At 35.4% G+C, this 26,172-nt stretch overlaps 1 protein-coding gene across 1 annotated transcript in view; it reads right to left on the reverse strand.

The window, feature by feature from the left end:
* Window positions 1-26,172, reverse strand: part of LOC148943767 (ADAMTS-like protein 5) — a 184,833-nt gene that overhangs the window by 76,823 nt on the left and 81,838 nt on the right. The window contains exon 5 of the mRNA XM_089101232.1: window positions 11,768-11,936. Within this exon, the coding sequence (XP_088957358.1) occupies window positions 11,768-11,936 (169 nt within the window). The remainder of the gene's footprint in view (window positions 1-11,767; window positions 11,937-26,172) is intronic.

Here is a 26,172-nt window from a genome sequence, read left to right on the forward strand (position 1 = left end):
AGATGATTGCAATCAAAGAGAATGCCAAAATAAAAATAATCATAGATGATATAGAGGACAACTCCTTACTACTGTTGCAGGTAACACATTACCTTCTGATACATCCAATCGTCACCTTTCGGGTATTAGCATTCAACGGAAGATTAAAAAAAGAAAGGCCTACTCTTCTACTAATATCGTAAACCATTTCTTGTCTACGTGTCGAAACTGTTACCTGTGTAAAAATAATGTGATAATAGACAGTGAAATTACCAGAAAAATAAAAAGGGCATTGTCAGAAAATATCACGATGGAATATAAAGATAAATTGATGAAAAACAAACCACCAGCAAACGTTACTGCCTTTGATCAAACAGTCATTGATCCAAATAATGCCAAAGACGACACGCATATTGAGCCTGTTGATGAGACACCAGTAAAAATTGTGTATGACTCAAAATGGAATAATGATTATTCTACTGATTACGAACTAAGAGAAGACAATAGCTATAATATCAAGAGAGAACATGGTGAACTATTTTATGGAACAGATTCAAAATGTCCAAAGTTAATCATTGATATTAATAGTGTATCATAATATATTTTTTGTATTAATATTCTACATAGCATTATTTCATTAAAAATATATTATGCATTACATTGTTATGTGTTCATTATTTTTAGAGTAAGCTAGCATATTAAACGTTTAGAATGTCTAATAAAATGTCGGAGATGTAAGAAAAGGAATTTGCATACATCTATTGTCAGACACATGGGAACAAATTCTTTCTTGAATTCGCCTCCTGGATAAAAAAAAAGACATTTCATTCAAGAAATTATGACGAAACTCTAAGTAAGCAACAAACTCTTTCTTGAAGTTACATCATGGATACACAATGCAGAAATTTCATTTAAGAAATTATAAAAAATTGTAAGTAAGTAGCGAATTCTTTCAACAATATGTTAATACGTTTAAGCAATAAATATCTTTAAGCTTAACCCGTCTTTATTCTTTAGAATAGTTTTATGCATTTCATTAAATTATGAAGAAATTGTAAGTAACAATAGCTTTCTTGAATTCGCTTCCTGGACACAATACAGATATTTAATTAAAGAAATCATAATAAAATCGCAAGTAAGTAATAAAGTCTTTATTGTTTTCACCTATTGGATACAAAATACTGAAATTTCATTCTAGAAATTATGAAGGAATTGTAAATAGGTAACAAACTCATGTTACCTCATGGATACACAATGCAGAAATTTCATTTAAGGAATTATCAAAAATTTTAAGTAAGTAGCAAATTCTTTCTTGAATTCGCCTCCTGGGTAAATAAAAAGACAGTTCATTAAAGAAATTATGAAAAAATTGTAAGCAAGTAGCAAATTCTTTCTTGAATTCACCTGCTGGATAAACAAAGACATTTCGTTCGAGAAATTATGACAAAATTCCAAGTAAGTAACAAACTCTTTATTGTTTTCATGACTTAGATACACGATGTAGAAATTTAATTCAAGAAATTATGAAAAAAAATTTTCAGTAAGTAAAAATTTCTTTCTTGAAGTCAACTCATGGATACACAATACGGAAATTTCATTTAAGAAATTATGAAAAAAAAAACAATTTCTTTCTTTAATTCAACTCTTGGATACATAATACGGAAATTTCATTCAAGAAATTATGAAAATATTTATAAGTAAGTAACAAACTCTTTTTGTTTTTACCTCTTGGATATACAGTACAGATACTTCATTCAAGAAATTATGAAAAAACCGCAAGTAAGTAACTTTTTTTTCTCTTTATAAAAAACACTTTTCACTTAACCACACGATGTAGAAATTTAATTCAAGAAATTAGGAAAAAATTCTCAGTAAGTAACAATTTCTTTCTTGAAGTCAACTCATAGATACACAATACGGAAATTTCATTCAAGAATTTCATGACTTAGATACACGGTGTAGAAATTTGATTCAAGAAATTATGAAAAAATTCTCAGTAAGTAACAATTTCTTTCTTGAAGTCATCTCTTGGATACACAATGCGGAAATTTTATTCAAGAAATTATGAAAATATTTGTAAGTAAGTAACAAACTCTATTGATTTCACCTCTTGGATATACGACGTAGAAATTAAATTCAAGAAATTATGAAAAAATCGCAAGTAAGTAGCTTTTTTTTTCTCTTTATCACAAACAATTTTCACTTAGCTACACGATGTAAAAATTTAATTCAAGAAATTATGAAAAATTCTCAGTAAGTAACAATTTCTTTCTTGAAGTCAACTCTTGGATACACAAAATACGGAAATTTCATTCAAGAAATTATAAAAAATATTTGTAAGAAAGTAACATGTCTCTTTATTGATTTCACCTCTTGAATATACAGTACAGATACTTCATTCAAGAAACGAGATTAAACACGTTTTAAAACTACATGCTATTTGTATGCCTTTCCTTGGCACCTTTCCAAACGAGCGGGGATTCCCCACTGGTTCTTAGACATTGCAAAAAAGTGAGCAGTACGAAAACTCCACGTTTTCAACCAGACTGGTTTTTTAGGGACCAATCGGGAGAGATATGTAAAGTCGACATAGCTTTATTTCATTTTTTTTAAGGTTCATTTAGACCAGGTTACGTGCGCGCACGTAACCTCGGCTAAATGAACCTTAAAAAAAATTAAATAAAGCTATGTCGACTTTACATATCTCTCCCGATTGGTCCCTAAAAAACCAGTCTGGTTGAAAACGTGGAGGTTTCGTACTGCTCACTTTTTGCAATGTGTAGGAACCAGTGGGGAATCCCCGCTCGTTTGAAAAGGTGCCAAGGAAAGGCATACAAATAGCATGTAGTTTCAAAACGTGTTTAATCACCTTTCTTGAATGAAGTATCTGTACTGTATATTCAAGAGGTGAAATCAATAAAGAGCTTGTTAATTACTGACAAATACTTTTTACAATTTCTTGATTGAACATTCTGTATTGTCTGCATCCAAGAGTTGACTTCAAGAAAGAAATTGTTACTTACTGAGAATTTTTTCATAATTTCTTGAATTAAATTTCTACATCACGTAGCTAAGTGAAAATTGTTTGTGATAAAGAGAAAAAAAAAGAAAAAAGCTACTTACTTGCGATTTTTTCATAATTTCTTGAATTTAATTTCTACGTCGTATATCCAAGAGGTGAAATCAATAAAGAGTTTGTTACTTACTTACAAATATTTTCATAATTTCTTGAATGAAATTTCCGTATTGTGTATCCAAGAGATGGCTTCAAGAAAGAAATTGTTACTTACTGAGAATTGTTTCATAATTTCTTGAATCAAATTTCTACATCGTGTATCTAAGTCATGAAATTCTTGAATGAAATTTCCATATTGTGTATCTATGAGTTGAATTGAAGAAAGAAATTGTTACTTACTGAAAATTCTTTCCTAATTTCTTGAATTAAATTTCTACATCATGTAGTTAAGTGAAGATTGTTTTTGATAAAGAGAAAAAAAAAAGTAACTTACTTGCGGTTTTTTCATAATTTCTTGAATGAAGTATCTGTACTGTATATCAAATAGGTGAAAACAAAAAGAGTTTGTTACTTACTTACAAATATTTTCATAATTTCTTTAATTAAATTTCCGTATTGTGTATCCAAGAGTTGACTTCAAGAAAGAAATTGTTGTTTTTTTTTCATAATTTCTTAAATGAAATTTCCGTATTGTGTATCCAAGAGTTGACTTCAAGAAAGAAAATGTTACTTACTGAGAATTTTTTCATAATTTCTTGAATGAAATTTCTACATCGTGTATCTAAGTCATGAAAACAATAAAGAGTTTGCTACTTACTTTGAGTTTTGTTATTATTTCTGAAACGAAATGTCTTTTTGCAAATACATAAGGTAAATTCAAGAAAGAATTTGCTACTTACTTACAATTTTTTAATAATTCCTTTAATGAACTGTCTTTTTTATTTACCCAGGAGGGGAATTCAAGAAACAATTTGCTTCTTACTTAAAATTTTTTATAATTTCTTAAATGAAATTTCTGCATTGTGTATCCATGAGGTAACATGAGTGTGTTACCTATTTACAATTCCTTCATAATTTCTTGAATAAAATTTCAGTATTGTGTATGCAATAGGTGAAAACAATAAAGACTTTATGACTTACTTGCGATTTTATTATGATTTCTAAAATTAAATATCTGTTTTGTGTCCAGGAAGCGAATTCAAGAAAGCTATTGTTACTTACTTACAATTTCTTCATAATTTAATGAAATAAATAAAAATATTCTGAAGAATAAAGACGGGTTAAGCTTAAAGATATTTATTGCTTAAACGTATTAACATATTTTTGAAAGAATTTGCTACTTACTTACAATTTTTGATAATATATTAAATTAAATTTATGCATTGTGTATCCATGAGGTAACTTCAAGAAAGAGTTTGTTGCTTACTTAGAGTTTCGTCATAATTTATTGAATGAAATGTCTTTTTTTATTTATCCAGGAGGCGAATTCAAGAAAGAATTTGTTCCCATGTGTCTGACAATAGATGTATGCAAATTCCTTTTCTTACATCTCCGACGTTTTATTAGACATTCTAAACGTTTGATATGCTAGCTTACTCTAAAAATAATGAACACATAACAATGTAATGCATAATATATTTTTAATGAAATAATGCTATGTAGAATATTAATACAAAAAATATATTATGATACACTATTAATATCAATGATTAACTTTGGACATTTTGAATCTGTTCCAAAAAATAGTTCACCATGTTCTCTCTTGATATTATAGCTATTGTCTTCTCTTAGTTCGTAATCAGTAGAATAATCATTATTCCATTTTGAGTCATACACAATTTTTACTGGTGTCTCATCAACAGGCTCAATATGCGTTTCGTCTTTGGTATTATTTGGATCAATGACTGTTTGATCAATGACAGTAACGTTTGCTGGTGCTTTGTTTTTCATCGATTCATCTTTATATTCCATCGTGATATTTTCTGACAATGCCCTTTTTATTTTTCTGGCAATTTCACTGTCTATTATCACATTATTTTTACACAGGTAACAGTTTCGACACGTAGACAAGAAATGGTTTACGATATTAGTAGAAGAGTAGGCCTTTCTTTTATTGATCTTGCGTTGAATACTAATACCCGAAAGGTGACGATTGGATGTATCAGTAGGTAATGTGTTACCTGCAACAGTACCAAGGAGTTGTCCTCTATCATCAATGATTATTTTTATGTTGGCATTCTCTTTGAGTGCAATCATCTCTGGAGATCTCAATCTCGCATATCCACCAACATAAGAGTTGAATTTTTTCGGTATTCCAAAGAAATTTAATTCCTTACTGTCATGACAATGCATGCATACATTTCCAATAGTGCTACCACCTGTACTTGTTTCAAAGTTTAAATAATTCTCTTTGTAAGCATTCAATGCTACAATAACCTTGTTATGTAAACACACTTTATTAAAATGCTCCATCTTCAATTTTTTTTTTTTTTTAAATATATGACTTATGTGTTTATCATTCCACTGCGTAAAAAATACTGATTTAATACATGCAATAGATTAGGTAGTGTCAATAACCGGTCATAGAATACCGGTGGGGAAGTCAAATCGTGTCTCTGACCAATCACAGAGCGCAATTGTTATAACTGTATGAATATTTTAAAATTTAAATTTATATAAAAAAATACAAAAATTAATAAATAATAAAAATTTATAATTTATAAAAAATATTTTTTTTTTTTTAGAAAGAAAAAAAAAACAACAACAAATTTTTAATAAACAATATTCATTTTATTTAAATATTAAAAATAACACCCAGCTGTGCCCCTGATATAGAATAGTTTTTAAAATGTCTTATGGATTTATCATGATCAGGTATGTTCTTAGGTATCCACTGTGCGAAGAACCTAACCTCGTCTTCAGGACGGTGATAACCCCCTCAAATTTGGGACACTTAAACTCTTCTAGATTGAAAAGTGGAATACTAGGGTCACACTTTTGAATTAAAACTTTATCTGTAGGTACATTGCCCTTTACGTAGAGTGCTTCAACTCCGAAAAAGCTGCAAATTCCACTGACTTCCTCCTAGACATTTCTCTGTTCCTGAGCAGTATTAGTAAGTGGTGTAATCACTCTATCATAGAATCCCAGTTTATTTATATAACGTAATGTAGTACTCCACAAGCTTTTATCATACTCAAACAGATTACAGTTCACTAACCAATAACCATTTAGGGTTAACTTACCTTTTTAGGGGGTGACCATTTAGGGTTCTCCTACATGCTGAATATGAAAGTGTGTTCCCTTGCATGCTGGATCTGAAAGTGTATTTTCTACTCATGATTTGATGGAAGATTTATCATCTGTTGAAAATCTACTATTGTTACAATTGCTTAAAGTGAGATTCGAGTCTTATATTAACCGTTTCTAAAGTTTTCAAAATTTAATAGCCTTTAATTTATATAACACAATGTACAGAAAAATTAAAAAAAAAAAAAAATAAATATATTTGCTCATGTAATAATTTTCGTTTTTTGGAATGATTAGCAAAACGTTAAAACGGGGTATAACGAGATAACAGGCTATTTAAGTGCGTGATTTAATATACTAAAGCGTCTCACATCTCTACCATTATACAGAAGGCTATGTTTGTCCTTTTTCTGTGTTTTTACAAGTGTCCTTAACTGTTTTCGTGTTTCACTCGAATCGTTGTCAATGTGTAAAGGGATATTTTCACCGTGTATTTTGGTAGCTTGCATCGATGTGGTATCGTTCCATCTCGGTCGTTTTTAAGGGGGAGAGTAAATGCAAGAATACACTTCCAACATAAAAAAAAAAAAAAGAAAAAATTAGTAATGAAATAATAAACCCAAATTTAAAGATAAATTTTACCACTAAAATTTATTCTGATGTTTTTAGCGCTCTATGTTTTAGTGCATTAGAAATATTCAAAAAAAATATTTCAACTGAAAGTAAGGAGAAACACTAAAACTTAAAATGAACCAAAATTATTACGTATATGAGGGGGGTTCCCTCCTCCTCAACACCTCGCCTTTCACGCTAAGTTCAAATTTTGTTCCAATCCTTTAAAAATGACCCCTGAATCAAGAAGGTCGCTTAATTAGAATAAATAGCTCTTTTGAAAGCAATAGACAAACTTTAGCCTAAAGAGTGAGGTATTGACGAATGGGGCGAACCCCCTCATATAGGTATTTTTTTCAAAAATAGGGGGCAATTGCTCCTTATATCTCAATTGTCACCACTACTATCCTAAGCTCCTGCTGAAGATAGGTTCGAATATTGAACTTTGTATTTATTAAAAGTATAAATGCCACAAAAAGGTATTTTTTCAAAAAATATGTGGCAATTGATACTAATATCTCAATTGTCACCACAACTATCCTAAGCTCCTGCTGAAGCTAGCTACGAATATTGAACTTTGTATATTTTTAAAGTATAAATGAAACAAAAAGGTATTTTTCAAAAATAGGGGTCAATTTCTACTTATCTCTCACTTGTCACCACTACTATCATAATCTCCTTATGGATCTAGATTCGAATTTTGTATTTATTTAAAGTATAAAAGAAACTAAAAGGTATTTTTTCAAAAGTAGGGGGGCAATTTATAATTATATAAAATTTGTCACCACTAATATACTAAGCTCCTGCTGAAGATAGATTCGAATATTGAACTTTGTATTTTTTAAAAGTATATATGCCACAAAAAGGTATTTTTTCTAAAAAATAGGGGGCAATTGCTCCTTATATCTCAATTGTCCCCACTACTATCATAAGCTCCTGCTGAAGATAGGTTCGAACATTGATCTTTGTATTTTTTAAAATTATAAATGCCACACAAAGGTATTTTTTCAAATATAGGGGGCAATTGATCCTTATATCTCAATTGTCCCCACTACTATCCTAAGCTCCTGTTGGAGCTATCTTCGAATATTGAACTTTTTATTTTTTTAAATGTATAAATGCCACAAAAAGGTATTTTTTCACAAATAGGGGGCAATTGCTCCTTATATCTCAAGTGTCACCACTACTATCCTATGCTCCTGCTGGAGCTAGCTTCGAATATTGAATTTTTTAAAAGTATAAATGCCACAAAAAGGTATTTTTTCAAAAATAGGGGGCAATTGCTCATTATATCTCAAGTGTCACCACTACTATCCTAAGCTCCTGTTGTAGCTAGTTTCGAATATTGAAATTTGTATTTTTTAAAATTATAAATTCCACGAAAATGTATTTTTTAAAAAATAGGGGGGGCAATTGCTCCTTATATCTCAATTGTCACCACTACTAACATAAGCTCCTGCTGTAGTTAGATTCGTATATTTTACTTTGTATTTTTTTATATGTATAAATCCACCAAAAAGGTATTTTTTCAAAAATATGGGGAAATAGATCAATATATAAAACTTGTCAACAGTTCTCTCCTCCGCTCATGCTGAATCTCGTTCCGATTATTGAACTTTTTATTATTTAATATTATATATGCCACAAAAAGTTATTTTTTCAAAAATAGGGGGCAAGTTCTCCTTTTATCTAAAGGGAACTCAATACGATCCGCAGCTCCGGCAGGCTAGCGTTTAGAATCTTGAACTTTGTATTTTTTTAAATTATATATTACACAAAAAGGTATTTTTTATAAAATAGGGGGCACTAGCTACTGATCTCTCATTTGTCACCACTACTATCCTAAGCTCTTGCTGACGCTAGCTTCGAATATTGAAATTTTTAAAAGTAAAATACCACTTTTACCAATATCCATACAACTCTATTGTGTATATGAAAGGGGCTGTCCCCTCCTCAACACCTCGCTTTTTACGCAAAAGTTTGAATTTCTCACGACTCTTTTTTTTTAAACAATAAAAAACTTTAGCGTAAAGAGCGAGGCGTTGAGGAGGGGGTAGCCCCTTTCATATACGGAATAATTTCTGTTCGGTCTAAGTTTACCGTCGTTACGTGCTTTAATTTAAAAAAAAAATTTTTTTTTTTTTTTTATATAATTTATAAGTTAAATAAAAAGTAATTTTTTAATTTTTGGTATAAAATATAAAAATAAAGTATATAATAGCATTAGCTTTCGAATGAGCCATTAAACGTCAATCTAAAAGTGCTGGTAGTCCACTAGCCCCAGCTTTTCCACTTGAGACATTGCACTAAGAGTGCCGTTTTTAGTGCCGTTTTGAAGTTGTTGATGGTTGAATTTATAGGAAGAACGTAGATATGAGTAATATCTTTTATACGAGCTACTAAAAGTATGTATATATACCTGCGATAGCAATACGCCCAAAAATAATACGTCCGATACCGATACACTGTGCAGCCCTTTCCCCAAGGGACTTGGAGGGTCATAATATCACCAACATCCAATATATTTGACTCTAGCAATGTCTCTTGTAAGTGTCAAATCTATTAAGTATCTGATGTAAGCACCCCATTCTTTAATTACCCGTGAGGCATTCTTAAACATCGCAATACCTTTACGCTAATACCTCTTCGCAAAAAATTCGCAAATCTCGTAAACTAAAGAAGTAATTACATCACTGTTGGTAGCTCAATCATTAATCTCCAATAATGTAAATGCATCCCTCATTTTTTTCCTCTACGAATATCATTGCAAAAAAAAACTATTCTCTTTGAATTCAAGTCACTTACGAATATTAAGTGTAAGGAAAACTCAAAAGATACACCGGTTTTTCCCATAAGGATTTAACCTAAAAAAAAAAAACTTGTAATGAAACCAATGAAACGAATAGTCAAGTTTAAAAAAAAAAAACCTACTAATCAACTTACATATGAATGACCACGGATTTAACCTAAAAAAAAACAAACTTGTATATCATGAACTAGAAATCTACGTCAGAAAAACTTGTCCTTAATATGACCTGTATTAAATGACCCTGGTAACCCCAATTCGTTGAAAACCTACACACATATCTATGCCTCAGGCGTAAGTTTGCATTTAGGTTCTGTATGCATTAGACGGTTACTACTGACATAAATGGGGTTTGAGAAAGTTTTTTATACTGGTATAGGGGGGAGGGGGGAGAATTTTTGGAATGATTTGAAGAACGATAAAAAAAAAGTAAGGAGAATTTTCTACGAGGAATTGTCAAGGGGAAATTTGCGGAAGAATCTTCAACGGGAAGGGATTTTACTTAAAGTAAATTTTTAACAGGGGAATTTCTCGCGGAAGGAATTCACCACCCCTCGACGAAGTGAGGGGGGGATTTCCTGATATGTTTTGAAAACAAATAATATGAAATTAAACAAATAAAATGTTTTTCAACGGAAAGTAGGGAACAACATCTCTCAAAGGAGAAACAGTCAAACTTTAGGGTAAAAAGAAAGAGGTAAAAGTAGATTAACATTCAAAATCGGTGAAAACACAGCTCCTTCTTACCGTACAAACAACGTCCCAGTTGTCACAACAACCCCTGAAGAATATCCTGACAAGGCCCAATGTGCCCTGCCCCGCCCTTTCTCCTTTTGTGCTGGTAGACATGTGAATATGATATCTATACTCCGTAGAAAAAAGAATGTGGCTTTGAGTGATACTATTACCCCCACCTCCCAGTGCCAATAATAATTATGTAGACCAAAAATATTCCCGGGATTCAAGAGGGATTAGATATTAATTTCTAAATAATTTCTTGGACCACAGTGTTTTTCCATTTACGACAAAATTAAGCGAGAAAACGGGTTTTAATTTCAACAAAGCAGTGGAGTCTTGCAAAGTTTTAAAGAAATTATTGAAATTAAAAAAAATATCTATGGGGGTATTAGTATTAATAGAGATAAAGCGGATTTTGGAATAAATCCAATTTATAATAGTTTAATTAAGGAGCAGGTAAAATCGTCAACCAGTAGTAATTTACACAATTCTTCTGAAACAAGTGAAAACCCTGAAAACAAAAGTCAGGATGAGGTCAAAACTGGAAAAAATCAACGGACTGCAGCTAAACTGGCAAATACAAAAATCTGTTTAATTTATAACTCGTGAGAATGCCTATTAACCTGTGAAATTTAGTTAGGGATGACGGACCTAGGGTTTTGCGACCTTTTTTGGTTTGTTCAAGTAAATATAGTCTTCACTTTTAGTAGATCCCATTTATCCACTGAATGGAGAGGAGAGTGACCCATTGTTTCACTATTGACATTCGCTTTGATTTTATTCTTATGTTGTAATATCAGTGCTGGAAGTTTGTTTATAATGTGAGTTGTACTTACTTTTTTTTTTTTTTTTTTTTTTTTTTTTAGTGTTTAGTTGTCATTTTGTTGGTGTTATTTTCAAAAACAAATAAAGTAATCTTCAGAAATTTATAGTGTTTCTTTACGGAGAGTTCAACTACTAAATATTTGTCTTAAAATTTGTACCTTAGCCTTGCTGAGACCCGAGGTTTGGCCAGATGCCGCAAAATTGCCAAAATCATCAATTTTTTTGTCAGAAGAGTTCCTGAATTTCAAATATGGTCTCTAAAAAATACCCCCCCCCCCCTATTAGATTACCTTAGGGGTGGGTATCCGATCTCAATCCTTGGAAAACTCTAACTTTGATATCAATGAATTTGGATTTGCGTGTGGAATAATTGCTATATCTAGAAACAGAATAGAAAAAATAACGAGTAGCGTATTCACTGTGTCTCTTCATCACTAATGAAATCTATCTATCCATAAATCACAATGATTTGGAAAGTAAACTCTATGTCTCTCTAGGTTTGACTTTAGACGTTTTACTCGTAAAAACAAAATACCACTTACGTGAAGGAGGCTGCTTGGGAGATACCACACCACCAACTGGACTGTCACTTACTGGCACATCGGTAAACACAACTGCTGCGACTTTTGTGCATGTTGAATTGTTCCCCCCGCATATGCCACACATATCTAGAGTTATTCCAGAGTTAATTTTCCCATCACAGCCTATTCGCTAGAAATGAATACGGAATTATAAAAAAAAAACAAAAACAAATCAACACGATATATATGTATATAATATATATATATATATATATATATATATATATATATATATATATATATATATATATATATATATATATATATATATATATATAAAACGATGTTTCAGTTTTTTTCTAAAATATTCATCATTAATCCGTGTCATTAACCTGTCACTGATCGAAAATGTCATTAACCTTGTCATAGGCAGCGCTGCCAAAGTAAAGAGCAATAAGGCTTAACTGTATTGGATTTTTTTTATACCACAACACAAAGAACGCGTGGTTGTAGAAACTTCAGAAGGACCTCATTCGATTGGAAATGAAAGTTCTAGCACCCCTTCATTAAGGTTCAGAAGGGATCGGAGGACAACAATCCTCCCTTGCCCTTTTTTATTGTCCTTCATCAAAGACACCAAATAAAAATTTTGAGATAGCCATTTTGTTCAAAATAGTCAAAAGGTCAAATAACTCTGCCTCCGGCGATGACACGTCACCCAAAGACCCTGGTGCAAGGACTGTAAGCTAGACAAGTTGCCCATACAGGGCTTGTTGTTGCGAAAGGGGGTATGTTTGGTCCTGGGTATCCAAAAAGGCTTGGGGTATTAAGGTGGGACTTTCAGGGAATTTTAAGGGGGATATCGAACTAAATCAAAACATATTCTGTGTTATTTCGATTTATATCTTTTTTTCTAAATCCTTTTTTTAAGAGTTTCGGTTATTACTGTTACCGGTTGATCTCTACTTATAGTTTGTTGCAACGAACTGTTTGATACATTGACTTTCCAATGAAATCGTGGGTGTACACGAACAACATATCCCAATTTATCCCATGTAAATATTACTTAACTCTAAAAAAGAAGGCCGTCAGCCGCTAATAAAATCCTAGAGATCGCATTTTTCACTAAGAAATAGTTTAGTTACAGTATGGAATATGTTTGGTAAAAATTGTGATTTACCTCTTCCCCTATCAACACTAAAAAATAAAATTAAGCAATGCTTAATGAAGATGTAATTTGTTAATAAGTGTGTGTATGTGCATATTGGTATAAGTATGTGTATGTGCTTGTACATACATCTGTATGCCTCTTTTTGTATGGCATGTTTGGGGGGGGGGGGGGTGTTGGTCCCTTTTCTCCTTTTGATGAATTGAATAAAGTTAATACAATTTGGATTTTTTTTTTTGGTGGGTTGAAGAGTCTGGAATGGTGAGTTATCTATTGTTTTGTATTATATTTTTGAGGGTAGTAGGAAATAAAAAACTAAAGGTTTTGGTTTAAATATATATAAGTGGAATAATAGTAGAGGTACGATGAATTTAAATTTATGTGTTAAGTGTTTTTTGGTCCCGAGTCTGTCGAGTTTTCTCTATGTCAGGAGTTTAATATGTTGTGTAAATATGGTATTAATAATAAAACGTTGAACCGTAACATCTAGTAGCTACAAACATGGTTTATCTTTAACTACAGGAGGAACCAAAGTGATCCATACAGCTGGAAATTTGACGACTTAAGATTACGGATTAAAAGATTAAAGAAGATTATGGATAAAATAAGATTATGAAAGGTATGAATAGCCAAAAGTACAAAAATCGGGTACACTGAAATTAGTAACCAATTATTACCAGTGGAGCGCTGCATTCGGTAATCGGGGATTCTCCATAAGTAATACGTTTCCAAAGCATCTCCATCGACGAACTCTTGTCATATCTGTCACAAGATGCTGACCTTTTTCATCACGGATGGATTGGATGGTTATTATCTGCTGCCAGTGGATGTAGAGACTTCTTCTGCGACCTGTGTTTTCGAAAACAAAAATTCTCCTGTCTTGTTACCGGTTCAAATGCCAGGTTTCTGCTGCATAAAGCTGAATTGGCATGAAACTTCCGTTTCATGCTAAGTTCTCTCTCCCTGGTAGCCTCTCTCCCTTACGTGGTCTAAGAGTTCTTGAAGTCGTTGCTCGAACGATTCTAGTTTGGGATGCTGTCGGCGAAGCCTATATCTCTCAGGGATACTTCAAGATTCAACTGGATACCGTCTGTGATGGTACTTCACATTATTTAGTCAATGACAAATAGTGGTGGCGACAAAACGCAGCGTTGTTTAACTCCTGACAGGATGTGGAAGAAACGAGTTTGACCACTTAGTGTCTTTACACAGCACTCATTGTCTTCAGAGAGAGCATTCCGTGGTGCAGAAGGATCTTCCAGAGACTCTAGTGGTCCACTGAATGGAATGTCTTTTCAAAATTTATGAATATCATATGGATCTTTGATTGCCACTCTCAGCTTTTTCGTCAGTGGCTGTAACGTAAATATCAGGTCCGTACAAGATTGGTTCGGTCTGAATCAATGTTTATGGTCACGGAGGTATCTGTCCAGCTACTTTTCTGCAGTAAAATGCGTGAGAGCGATTTGCTGGGTGTAGAAAACAGGCAGATTCCGGACCAGTTGCCTGGGAGGGTTGCGTCCCTTTTCCTGAAGATCCTCACAAAGGTACTGTGTTTCTAGTCAGAAGGTACTTTGGCTGCAGCCCTGACTGCTACAAACACAGTTGTTCAAAAAGTCAGGCATGTGATAAAGGTTGCTTTTACTATTTCCGCAGAAATTGGGTCTGCGCCGGGTGACCTTCCATTTTTTAGCTTTTTTGCTGCTGCTGCAATTTCGGTGGATGGCAGCGGATCTGTGTTAACATTTAAGACGAACAAGGTTGTTTATGCAATATTCGGGTGGTTATCTGGTTGAAGTCTATTTAACAGCTTTTAAATTTGGCTAACCTGGACTTCGTTCATCGTAGACTGCTCTGTTATCAAGATGCCTGAGGGGGCTTCTACCGGTCCATGCTGAAAAGAAAAATTCTTGCAAATTATCTCATTAGTGATTTACATACCGCTCTTGGGTCATATATCTTTACTGCTTATTCTGCCTGCACTGCTTTCCGCTCAATTAAATTTCTCTGGTCATGTCTGGTATTCTTTTTTCACTGCTTTATCCACTTTCTATATTCTTCGTTTCTGAAGATCTGGCGATCCATGGCTTTTCTTTGGATAAATGATGCTTTTACTTTTTTCCTTTTCCGTATGTGGACCCATCTGTCAGACAGCTATTGGCCCTTTGGACTCTTAATCGCAGTTTCTCTTAATCGCAGACTAGGCTTTAGGTAGCCTTTTTGGCGTTTTTGTTTCTTTTAATTAGAGGCAGACTTATCCTGGAATCAGGTTGTAGACTGAGCCAACATCAGCTCCATCACATTTTATAAAGTAGAGTTGGTCTCCACTTCTTGCTCCAGATACAGTGGCCAAACTAATTTCGAGTAGGGCAATCGGGGGACGTCCATGAGCATTTGTGTGCATACCGGTGGGCAAATACAGTCCCTCCTATTACAAGGTTGATGCTGAGTGCGAAGTCAATCAGAAGTTTCTCGTTTTCGTTTGGCTGGCCCAGTTCATGCAAAACTAAGGACTTGTGGAGATAACGATCGATCCTTCTTACTTTCGAGTTGAAGTCTCCAAGAAAACATGCTATGTGGTGTTGTGGTATGTCTTTGGCTACGGAGTGGAGTGCTCTGTTGAATTTGTCTTAGTCGAGGCCTTCATTGGTAAGTGGGTAGCAAACTACTACTTTCAGTTTTGCAAGTGCCTATGAAGCGAGATTTCAGGTTTCTTTGTGATATTAGCGTCCACTGCAGTAGAGCTTGAGATGTTTGATTTGTCATCATAAGGGCAACTCCAAATACACGTCTCTGCTCAGATCTGCTATGGACAATAGTCACACTTCCGTCAAGTTTATTTGATCCATAATCTAACCATCAAACCTCTGACATAGCCAGAAGGTCAAGGTGGCAATCTTGCAGAGTTCTCAGCACTTGCTCAGTCTTGGAAGCTGGAGACATTGTGCGAACGTTCCAGAAACCAAATCTACGGTGTTGTTTTGCATGCATAAGTCTTGTTCTTGGGCATGCAGTAGTCGTCATGAAAAGAGGGTTCAATCCAAGGCTCAATCTTGGTCTTTCAGTTGTAGTAGACCTAGGTTAGCATAAGAAAATCATGGCAGGTTGAGTAGGCTATTCGAATTTAAGCTGGTAGGCCTTTAGCTAAGTTTAAGTACTGGGTAAAAAAATCTGCTTCCTTTACCTTCCCCTACATTTTATTTGGAAAGGCAAGTATTGGGCAGTTTTGGGTAAAAAAAAAAGGTAGCTAAAACCTAGATAGCGTTGGTGATTCTTCTCTTCGACAGTAACGCCAGTCTCTACTCATTAAGTTTCCGATCAAAAGTTTCCCAGTTTTCCGGCGCCAGTTTTCACTCATGAGTTTTGCAGTTTTCCAGCTCCAGTTCCCGCTCATTACTTCCCAATGTAAGCTTTTCAGTTTTCCAGCTACAGTTTCCACACTTATATGTTTTTCTTATTTTTTGCAGAAATCTGCGTACGTGTCTACCTCAAGCATTACATACGTGAAGCTAAATGAGGGAAAATAATGAAAAAGAAGCAAGGGAGAGGAGAAAAGGAAAAACAAGAATAAAAAGTAAATAAGAGACATTTTTGAATTGGCTCTTATTTTCCTCGGCTGTTGCACATTATTTGACGATAACCATTTTTTATGTTAAAATATATATATATTTTTAATTAAGGTTAATAAAGAAACAATTATCAGTAAAAAATACAAATGGCATAATGCTTAATTAAGGCTTTGACTCTATAAGGATTTGGGTTTGCGTAAGTATGAACATTAATTGGCCAAAGGTCAATTGGTGTAAACCTGTACATGGTCTCATAAAAAAAATTTTGTGGGTTGAAATTATGCACGGTTAATTGTGTGTATAACTAAAAGCTACAAAACACGAGACTCAAAAACAGATGTGAATATTGCGGTGCCCAATATGCAAACGAATTTATTGAATAGCTGCTTTCGGGGCCCTTCTTGCATTAAAATACTTAAGATTATATTATATTACTTATATAACATCACTAAAATCAGTGTACTAAAATAATACTAATATACTAATTATACTAAATAAAATAAATTATATTAGTTACTTTAAACGCATTAGATTCCATTACATTAAAATAATTTACATTACTTGATTTATACTAAGTTTCTACTTGCGTTACTTCTTTCATTAAACTACAACGGATTACTTTCTATTTGAATTTAGTTGGATTAATCAATCTTAATTACTATTTTTTTTTAAAATTGTATGTTATTTATATATAATGCTTAGGAATTACAAAAGATGCTAGATGTAGAAACTTCCTTTCAAATAAGCCCTTAAACAGCTCTCCATGATGTTCCATTGCCTCACTAGCAGCGGAAAAAAGAGGATACATCATTTATACCCACGCAAAAAGTTATTTTCCTTGTTGCTCCAGGCAGGAAACTGTGATTTTTTGGCCATGATGATTCCAAAGGTGTAATTTTGTTTCAAACTGATGTTATTTTTAGGAGTTTCAGGCTATTTACCGAAATTCCCATAAATTTGTTTTCGATGCAAATTTTTACGATTAGGACTACTAAGAGTATTATTAAGAATAATATTACTATTAAGACTACTTTTAAGACTATTAAGATAGATTTTTATTAAAACTTGTTTTTTTTTGTTCACTATAGGGCGTGGTTCGTTCTTTACTAGGTTAAAGCTAACTTTGCAACCATGATACAATTACAATTAAAAAGACAATTTTGATAAAATTTTGGCTCCATTTTAAAGTAACAGCAGTAATCACGTGTAAAATATTAGTGGCAATGTAACAAAGATTGAATTTATTATAATTAAAAATTAATTTCCCATTTCTCCAAAAATTAGAGATAGATCAGTTGCCGCAAATTTGGTTGGACTTCCAGCTGACCCAGGAATAAGCCGTGGTTTTGGTGGGTTTTTGCGAAATTTTGCTGTCCAATACAAAAATCTTATAATTCCTTTTACATTTCCGGAATTTGAAGCAAGAGTGCGAGTCTTTAAAGCCAATTATCGTGAATTTTCAATCAAACAACATCCAGCCTCGGTCAAATCATTAATTATTTAAAACTAAAAGCAAAATTTCCAAAAAAACACCTTCAACGAAAGGAAGACTTGTCCCAAAGACAGAAGAAATGTTTTGTTAATATCCGGATCATTTTAACTTTACGGTTTAAATATTTTACAACTTTGACTTAGTCACTTTTATCATTTGTTTTTCGACTGATAGGGGCTACTATATATTCAGTCCGAATTACTATATTTTAATTTTGAACCTTCACTGTCGAGGAAGAACGTCCATGTTCCTTTAAAATTTAATATTTCTCTTCTTCGTTCAGAATGGAAATACAGTTTGGTTTTCGGGGTTTAACGTTATAATGTTTACCCATGTATCTATTGTATCACTAAGCGGAGTTATTAGTTAAAGTTGTAGAGTTATTGTGCATTTTAAAATGTTAAAAATTTGCTGTGTGTCAAGAAATAGAGAATAAACTTAGTTTCAAGCAGAAATTGTTTATTTCGAGAACATCATTTAAAGACGGTGCCATTGTCTTTCTTGAAGAAAAATTCTTCGCACCATTTTTAAAAGTTTCGGGTTGACAAAAACAGCTGAAACAAAACTGATGGCAAATAAAAAAAACTACAGCTGATACGATTCCCGCTACAATGGTAACATAAATTTACTTTGTTGCTCGCACTATATCAGCTGCACGTTTCTGCTCACATTATCACGTGTTACTCACAATATCTTACAGTTGCAAGTTTCCAGCATGATCCCTCTGTTGCATGGGTAATTTTTGTACTGCATGTTTCTAATCGTATGGTGAAGGGGACACTTACTCCCCAACGCTTAGTGTACATCTTTGTACTTTTGCCACGTGTAGCAGACTTCTGCGACGCGGTGCCTTTTCACGCAACCCATGTAAAACATTGTGCCAAGCCTTGCGCACTTCTACCAAGCGAGGAACGTCACTTGGTGCACACATGTTTTGAAGGAGGATGCACCCTCGCGTGTGGTAATCATGGGAGCAGATGGTTATATCTGTTTTGTAGAAAATAATGAATCAAATCTTTTACAAAATAATATTCCTTTATTACATTTTTTTGCTATTAGTTCATTTTATTTAGTCTACAACGTAATACAAATTTCACAGTAAAATACACTCTTATTTTGTCATTAATTTTTTAGTGGCTTCAACTATGATTTCGAAGGTCCACAGGGCATAAAGATATAGGTTTCTTTTATGGATTTATGTCGAAAATTTTGTCGAAAAACTTCTGCTAACGTTATGTGTTTTAGCCAGAAGTTTACTTCCCGTGGATAACGTTTTTCTTGCATGTTGATCATGAAATTTACGATCATGGCGTGAGATTATATTTTCTCTGACTTATTTAAACTTCTTGGCTTGTATAATTTCAAGATAACCCGATAATAACAGTTTGTAGCTGGCTTTTTGCTTGGTGTAGACCTACAGTTTATTTTCCTTTTTATTATTATTTTTCCTTTTATAGCACTTAAACTTGCACGTAATCTCAACGCAAAACCCCTTTTCTGTTCTAGCTATATCAGGAAAAGAGTATTACACCGATTCCCCGACCATAACTCTTTCTAATTACAGTTTTCGCTACCGGGACCATTGCTTCTCAGTCCCTCCTCCACCCCGATGTTCAAATATAGCCCAGGGCTAAACACCAAACTTTGCTGATTTTTCGGTTTGTACTTTTTTTGTACTTGTTTCTTGCCAGCAGTTGGTTCACAATAATACTAAAAAAAAAAAAAAAAAAAAAAAAAAAAAAAAACTTTTAGTAAATAGACTAGGGATACTTCCAGATATTAAGGCGAGGAGCTGGGGCGCCAATAGCGTATTAGGAAATATTATTTTCAGAAAGAGGGTCGAACAGATAATCATTTACTATAATTGGTTGTAATCGATTATAATCGACAGGGAATCGATATCGGTAGACAATAGGGGATCGATTATAATCGGTATTACTCTTTTGTTGCCATTGCAGCAGCTTGAGAAAAGCAATGTTGCACCAATATTACACCAAATGTATTTACGTAAATATTTTTCAAAAATATTTCTACTAAAAAAGGTAACAGAGCATTTCGGGGTTCCCAAGATTGAGATTGTGTTTCGTAGAACACAGTTCGAATATTTTGTTGAAAGTATAAGTTTGCCGACTCATACTGTATAATTTAAACCGTGTAATCTATAGAACGAAGATTATATACTATAATTCAATTAAGAGATTGAATTTAAAAAAACAAGTTTTTTTAACTGACAGTAAGGAGGAACTTTAAAACTTAAAATGAACAGAAATTATTCCGTATATGAGAGGGACTTCTTCAACCTTAGCTCTTTACGCAAAAATCTTAAAGTTATTTAGAAATACTTCTCATTCAAATTCAACGGCCCTTGTATTTAGAGAGTCTTTCTTAAAGAATTGTGTCAAAAAGCCAAAATTTAGTGTAAGCATGTTGTTACGGATATTGAACTAAACAAAAATACAATGTGTGCATCCAGGTTGTCAAAGGGCTAATCCGCAATATTTCAGGAACGGTTAGGTATATTAAGCTGAAGATTTCAGGGCAAATCGAACTACATCAAAAGACACAAAGAGCATCCAGTTTATGAAAAGAGAGTATCTCCAGTTTTTGCCGAAAGAAAGATCACGGATGCATGTTTTTTATTTTCAGGGGTGATGCCATCAAGCCAATGGTTAAAAATCGAGAGAGGACTCATTTGAACGGCAATCAAAAGTTCTAGTGCTCTTTTTAAGTGACTAAAAAGAATAGAAGGAAACTAGCCCCTCTCCAATATCCCTTTTCCCCCAAATAAATCTGGTCAAAATTTGGTATACCTAGTTGATTCATCATAGTGGAATTGAAAAGCCCATTAACAATGCGTTTGGGGATGCCATGACCCCCCCCCCCCGATCGTCCATGGGGAAAAGGCTGTAAGTTGCGCAATTTGCTCATAGTTAACGGATAGCATTTGTTATTGAAAAATGCACTGATTTTTGTTTCAGGGAGGGGTAGAATTTTCTACAGGATGAATTTTCAACAGGGAGAATTTTCGGTGGGGTGGACAGTTTCCAGGGAATTTACTAGCGAAAATTTAGCGCAGGGGGAGGGAAGGTGATTTCCTGGCATGATTTGAAAAACGGTCAGTAATCAAATAACAAAAAAGTTTTTCAATTGAAAAGGAGGAGTAACATTAAAACTTAAAATGAACAGAAATTATTCTTTATATGTGGGTGATGCCCCTTCCTTAAGCCTCGGTCTTTACGCTAAGGCTTGAATTTGTGTCACAATTCTTCAAGAAAGACTGCTGAAACACAAAAGTCATTGACTTTGAAAGAAAAGTTTTTTCAAAAAACTTCAATACTTTAGCGCAAAGAGCAAGGATTGAGGAAGGGGCTCCTTACTATGCTCCTTAGGCTACTTTTAGTTGAAAAACTTTTTTTTTAAGCGTTATTGAACTTCTTGTTACCAAGGCATGTTTTCTGCTCTTTACTAGGTTGCAGCTATAACTAAAACCATGATCAATGACACATTTTGGGGACATTCATCACCCCCTCGAAAAATCTTAAACGCCCCCAAGAGACGGCAGAGTCCATTATGGGCACCTAATATATAAGCAGTCTTCATTTCCACTAAGCATACGAATCAATGCATGTTCGGAGCCGAGCAATTCTAAATTTGAGATCTTAATTTCTTGAGATTAGAAAGAAATATATGAAACCACTTAAAGCGCATTTATTAACAAGTGCTGTTGTTTTGATTGACTCTGCCGGAGTGGTTTATTTTATACCCGTCACTTTAAGTGGAAAAGAAAAAGTTTGCATTAATACACTTATATCATGACTTTCTGTGTGTTAGAAATGCAACTGAAGAGCAATCCTTGTCCTAGAAAAAAAGGACATCCTTGTCCTATAATAGAATTACAAGAAGCTTGGACATTATTAGTTGCTGCATTAAGCAAGGAATTATCTCATTGTTGCACCAAATTCCCAAGAACCTCCTTCCCCCTCTCTGGAGATACTGCTAGAAAGTCATTACACGATTTTGATTTAAACAAAAGAAAACCCTTTCTGATAAAAATTGGTAGCGGAAGGAGGCGAGAGTAGAGAGGGGTCAGGAGGTCCGACGCCCACAATACCCCTTCGAATCCCGATCCGGACACTTTTTTAAAAATTCCGACGCCCACACCATATATGGGCATAGAGTCATTAGGGAGAATACGTGGTTAATGGGGTCAATGACCTCTTTTTCCAAGGTCGATTTATTTGATGTTTCTATGTGTAATAGCTCGAGTGCGAAGGTTGCACATGCGCATTGAATTCTAACGGGAACAATGTTATTGATCTAGGACTCGAGGGGGAAGTGAATTTCCGAGAACTTGACTGCGTAATCAAAGTGTGTCAACAACAACAACAACGACCTTGACATTCGCTGAGAGCGTGCACTTCCGACGCCCACAATACCCCTTCGAATCCCGATCCGGACACTTTTTTTTAAAAATTCCGACGCCCACACCATATATGGGCATAGAGTCATTAGGGAGAATACGTGGCTAATGGGGTCAATGACCTCTTTTTCCAAGGTCGATTTATTTGATGTTTCTATGTGTAATAACTCCGGGGCGAAGGTTGCACATGCGCATTGAATTCTAACGGTAACAATGTTATTTATCTTGGACTCGTGGGGTAAGTTAATTTCCGATAACTTTTTTGCTTAATAAATGTGTTTAAAAAACAACAACAACGACCTTGACTTTCGCTGAGAGCGTGCAATTACAACAAAACAACCATCGACCGTGGAACACCTATGCTGTCGACCTCAATTCACCTATCCTGAATCAATAATTCCCCTTAGAAACAACAAATTAATTTCCCCTTTCTTGACAGATCAATCAATCAATGACATCATCTGTCAGACTTTAAAAATTTTCGCCTAGAAACATTTCTCCAGGAATAGATCCAAATCATTAATGTCTTTGCCTCGGGAACAACACTTTTGGTCGAACTCCAAAGGATATTAATAACCAAAGGCCATGGAAACAATTAGGCAAGAACCATCTTAGCGATGAATTGTTTTAGCGCGCGAAAAGGTTTCCTATTAATTTGAAATGCGTTAGCGCAGAGATGCCAATAACAAAGGAACACGCTGAATTTGCGTTTAGGGATTATTTGGGCGAAACCGTTTTAGACAGGTTATGGAACTATTTCGGCGAAACAGATAGAGACATTTTAAAAGAAGATTTTTGAAGAGATTTTAGAAGGGAATTTGAGTGTGGTCGTTATAATACACAAGTTTCATTTGAACAGTGTTGTGAGGTCCTCTAACCCAGCCCCAAAGGGTTCCAATCCTCCTACCCCAACCCCGAAGGAAGCCCCCGGTCCTCAAAAGCCCCCCAAGCTCCCAAAGGTCCTCCACCGGTCCCCAAATGTCCCCCAGGCCCCCAACTGCCCCCCCGGACACTCAAAGGCCCCCCACGCTCCCAAAGGGCCACCGGCGCCCCCAAAGGCCCACCCAGCCCCCCAACGGCCATCCCCGGGCCCCCCAAAGGCCCATCGAGCTCCCAAAGGACCAACGGGGTCCCAAAGGCCCCCCAGGCCCCCAACTGCCCCCCCGGACCCCCAAAGGCCCTCCCTGTGCCCCAAAGGCCCTCCCTGTGCACCAAAGGCCCTCCACCGGTCCCCAAATGTCCCCCAGGCCCCCAACTGTCCCCCCGGACCCTCAAAGGCCCCCAAGCTCCCGAAGGGCCACCGGCGCCCCCAAAGGCCCACCCAGACCCCCAAAGGCCATCCCCGGGCCCCCCAAAGGCCCATCGAGCTCCCAAAGGACCAACGGGGTCCCAAAGGCCCCCCAGGCCCCCAACTGCCCCCACCGGACCCCCAAAGGCCCTCCCTGTGCCCCAAAGGCCCTCCCTGTGCCCCAAAGGCCCCCCAAGCTCCCAAAGGCCCTCCACCGGTCCCCAAATGTCCCCCAGGCCCCCAACTGTCCCCCCGGACACTCAAAGGCCCCCCAAGCTCCCAAAGGGCCACCGGCGCCCCAAAGGCCCCCCCACCCCCCCCCAGGCCCTCCCCGCGCCCCCCAAAGGCCCATCAAGCTCCCAAAGGACCAACGGGGTCCCAAAGGCCCTCCCCCGGGCCCCACATGTCCCCCAGGCCCCCCCAGGCCCACCCGGCCCCCCAAAAGCCCACCCAGACCCCCAAATGCCAGCCCCGGACCCCCAAAACCCACCCTCCCGTCCCCCAAGGTCCCCCCCAGCTCCCAAAGGACCAACCACCCTCAAGAGACCCACACACCCACAAAGGCTCTCCCCGCACACCCCTCTTTCGGTGATGTGTGTTGTCTGAAACCTATGATTCGGGATTTGTAGTTTGCTACTTCAGGCTTTTCTGAGCTAAGGTTTCCTAGTATTTCCTAGGTGAATGTTGTCTGAAACCAATAGTTTGGTATGAGTAGTTTGCTATTTCAGGCTTTTATGAGCTAGGTTTCTTAGCGTTTCGTTGGTGTGTGTTGAGTGAAACTTATGATTTGGGATATGTAGTTTGCTATTTTTGACTTTTCTGAGCTAGGTTTCTTAGTCTTTCGTTGGTGAATGTTGACTGAAACCGATGATTTGGGATGTGTAGTTTGCTATTTTCGACTTTTCTGAGCTGGATTTCTTAGACTTTCATAGGTATGCGTTGTCAGAAAATTATGATTTGGGATGTATAGTTTGCTATTTCAGGCTTTTCTGAGCTAAGGTTTTCTAGTATTTCGTAGGTGAATGTTGTCTGAAACCAATAGTTTGGGATGAATAGTTTGCTATTTTTGACTTTTCTGAGCTAGGTTTCTTAGTCTTTCGTTGGTGTGTGTTGACTGAAACCGATGATTGGGGATATGTAGTTTGCTATTTTTGACTTTTCTGAGCTGGATGTCTTAGTCTTTCATAGGTGTGTGTTGTATGAAACCTATGATTTGGGATGGGTGGATTGCTACTTTTGACTTTTCTGAGCTGGATTTCTTAGCCTTTCATAGGTGTTTGTTGTCTGAAACCTATAGTTTGGGATGACTAGTTTGCTATTTTTGACTTTTCTGAGCTAGGTTTCTTAGCCTATCATATGTGTGTCCTTTCAGAAAATTATGATTTGGGAGGTGTAGTTTGCTTTTTGGACTTTTCAGAGCTAGGATTCTTAGTCACTCATAGGTATTTGTTGTCTGAAACTTCGAGTTTGGGATGAGTAGTTGGCTATTTCAGACTTTTCTGAGCTAAGGTTTCTTAGTATTTCGTAGGTGAATGCTGTCTGAAACTTATGATTTGGGATATGTAAATTACTATTTCGGGCTTTTCTGAGTTGGATTTCTTAGTCTTTCATAGGTGTGTAGTGTCTGAAACCTATGATTTGGGATGTGTAGTTTGCTATTTTCGACTTTTATGAGCTAGGTTTCTTAGACTTTCATAGGTATGTGTTGTCAGAACATTATGATTTGTGATGTGAAGTTTTCTATTTAAGGCTTTTATGAGCTAAGTTTTTCTATTATTTATTATGTTAATTTTTTCTTAAACAAATACTTTTGTATTTGTATTTTGCTATTTAAGACTTTTAATAACATGATTTCTTAGACTTTATTAGGTGTGTGGTGTCTGAAACCTATGATTTGGGATGTGTGGGTTGCTATTTCAGGCTTTTCTGAGTTGGATTTCTTAGTCTTTCATAGGTGTGTAGTGTCTGAAACCTATGATTTGGGGTGGGTGGATTGCTACTTTTGACTTTTCTGAGCTGGATTTCTTAGCCTTTCATAGGTGTTTGTTGTCTGAAACATATAGTTTGGGATGACTAGTTTGCTATTTTTGACTTTTCTGAGCTAGGTTTCTTAGCCGTTCATAGGTGAGTGTTGTCTGAAACCTATGATTTGGGATATTTAATTTGCTATTTCTGACTTTTCATAACCGGATTTCTTAGTCTTTCGTAGGTGTGTGATGTCTGAAACCTATGATTTGGGGGTGTGTGGGCTGATATTTTTTGACTTTTCTGAGCAGGATTTCATAGCCATTCGTAGGTGTGTGTTGACTGAAACCTATGATTTGGGATGGTTAATTTGCTATTTTTGACTTTTCTAAGCTAGATTTCTTAGCCTTTCATAGGTGTGTCCTTTCAGAAAATTATGATTTGGGAAGCACACAAAAACTTACACATGCACACGAAAACTTACATGTACACAAAAACTTAAATGCACACAAAAACTTACACAC

The sequence above is a fragment of the Artemia sp. Qi Xiang Cuo genome, chromosome 15 (assembly GCF_049724085.1).
Source record: "Artemia sp. Qi Xiang Cuo chromosome 15, ASM4972408v1, whole genome shotgun sequence".
In the NCBI taxonomy this organism is placed as follows: Eukaryota; Metazoa; Arthropoda; class Branchiopoda; order Anostraca; family Artemiidae; genus Artemia; species Artemia sp. Qi Xiang Cuo.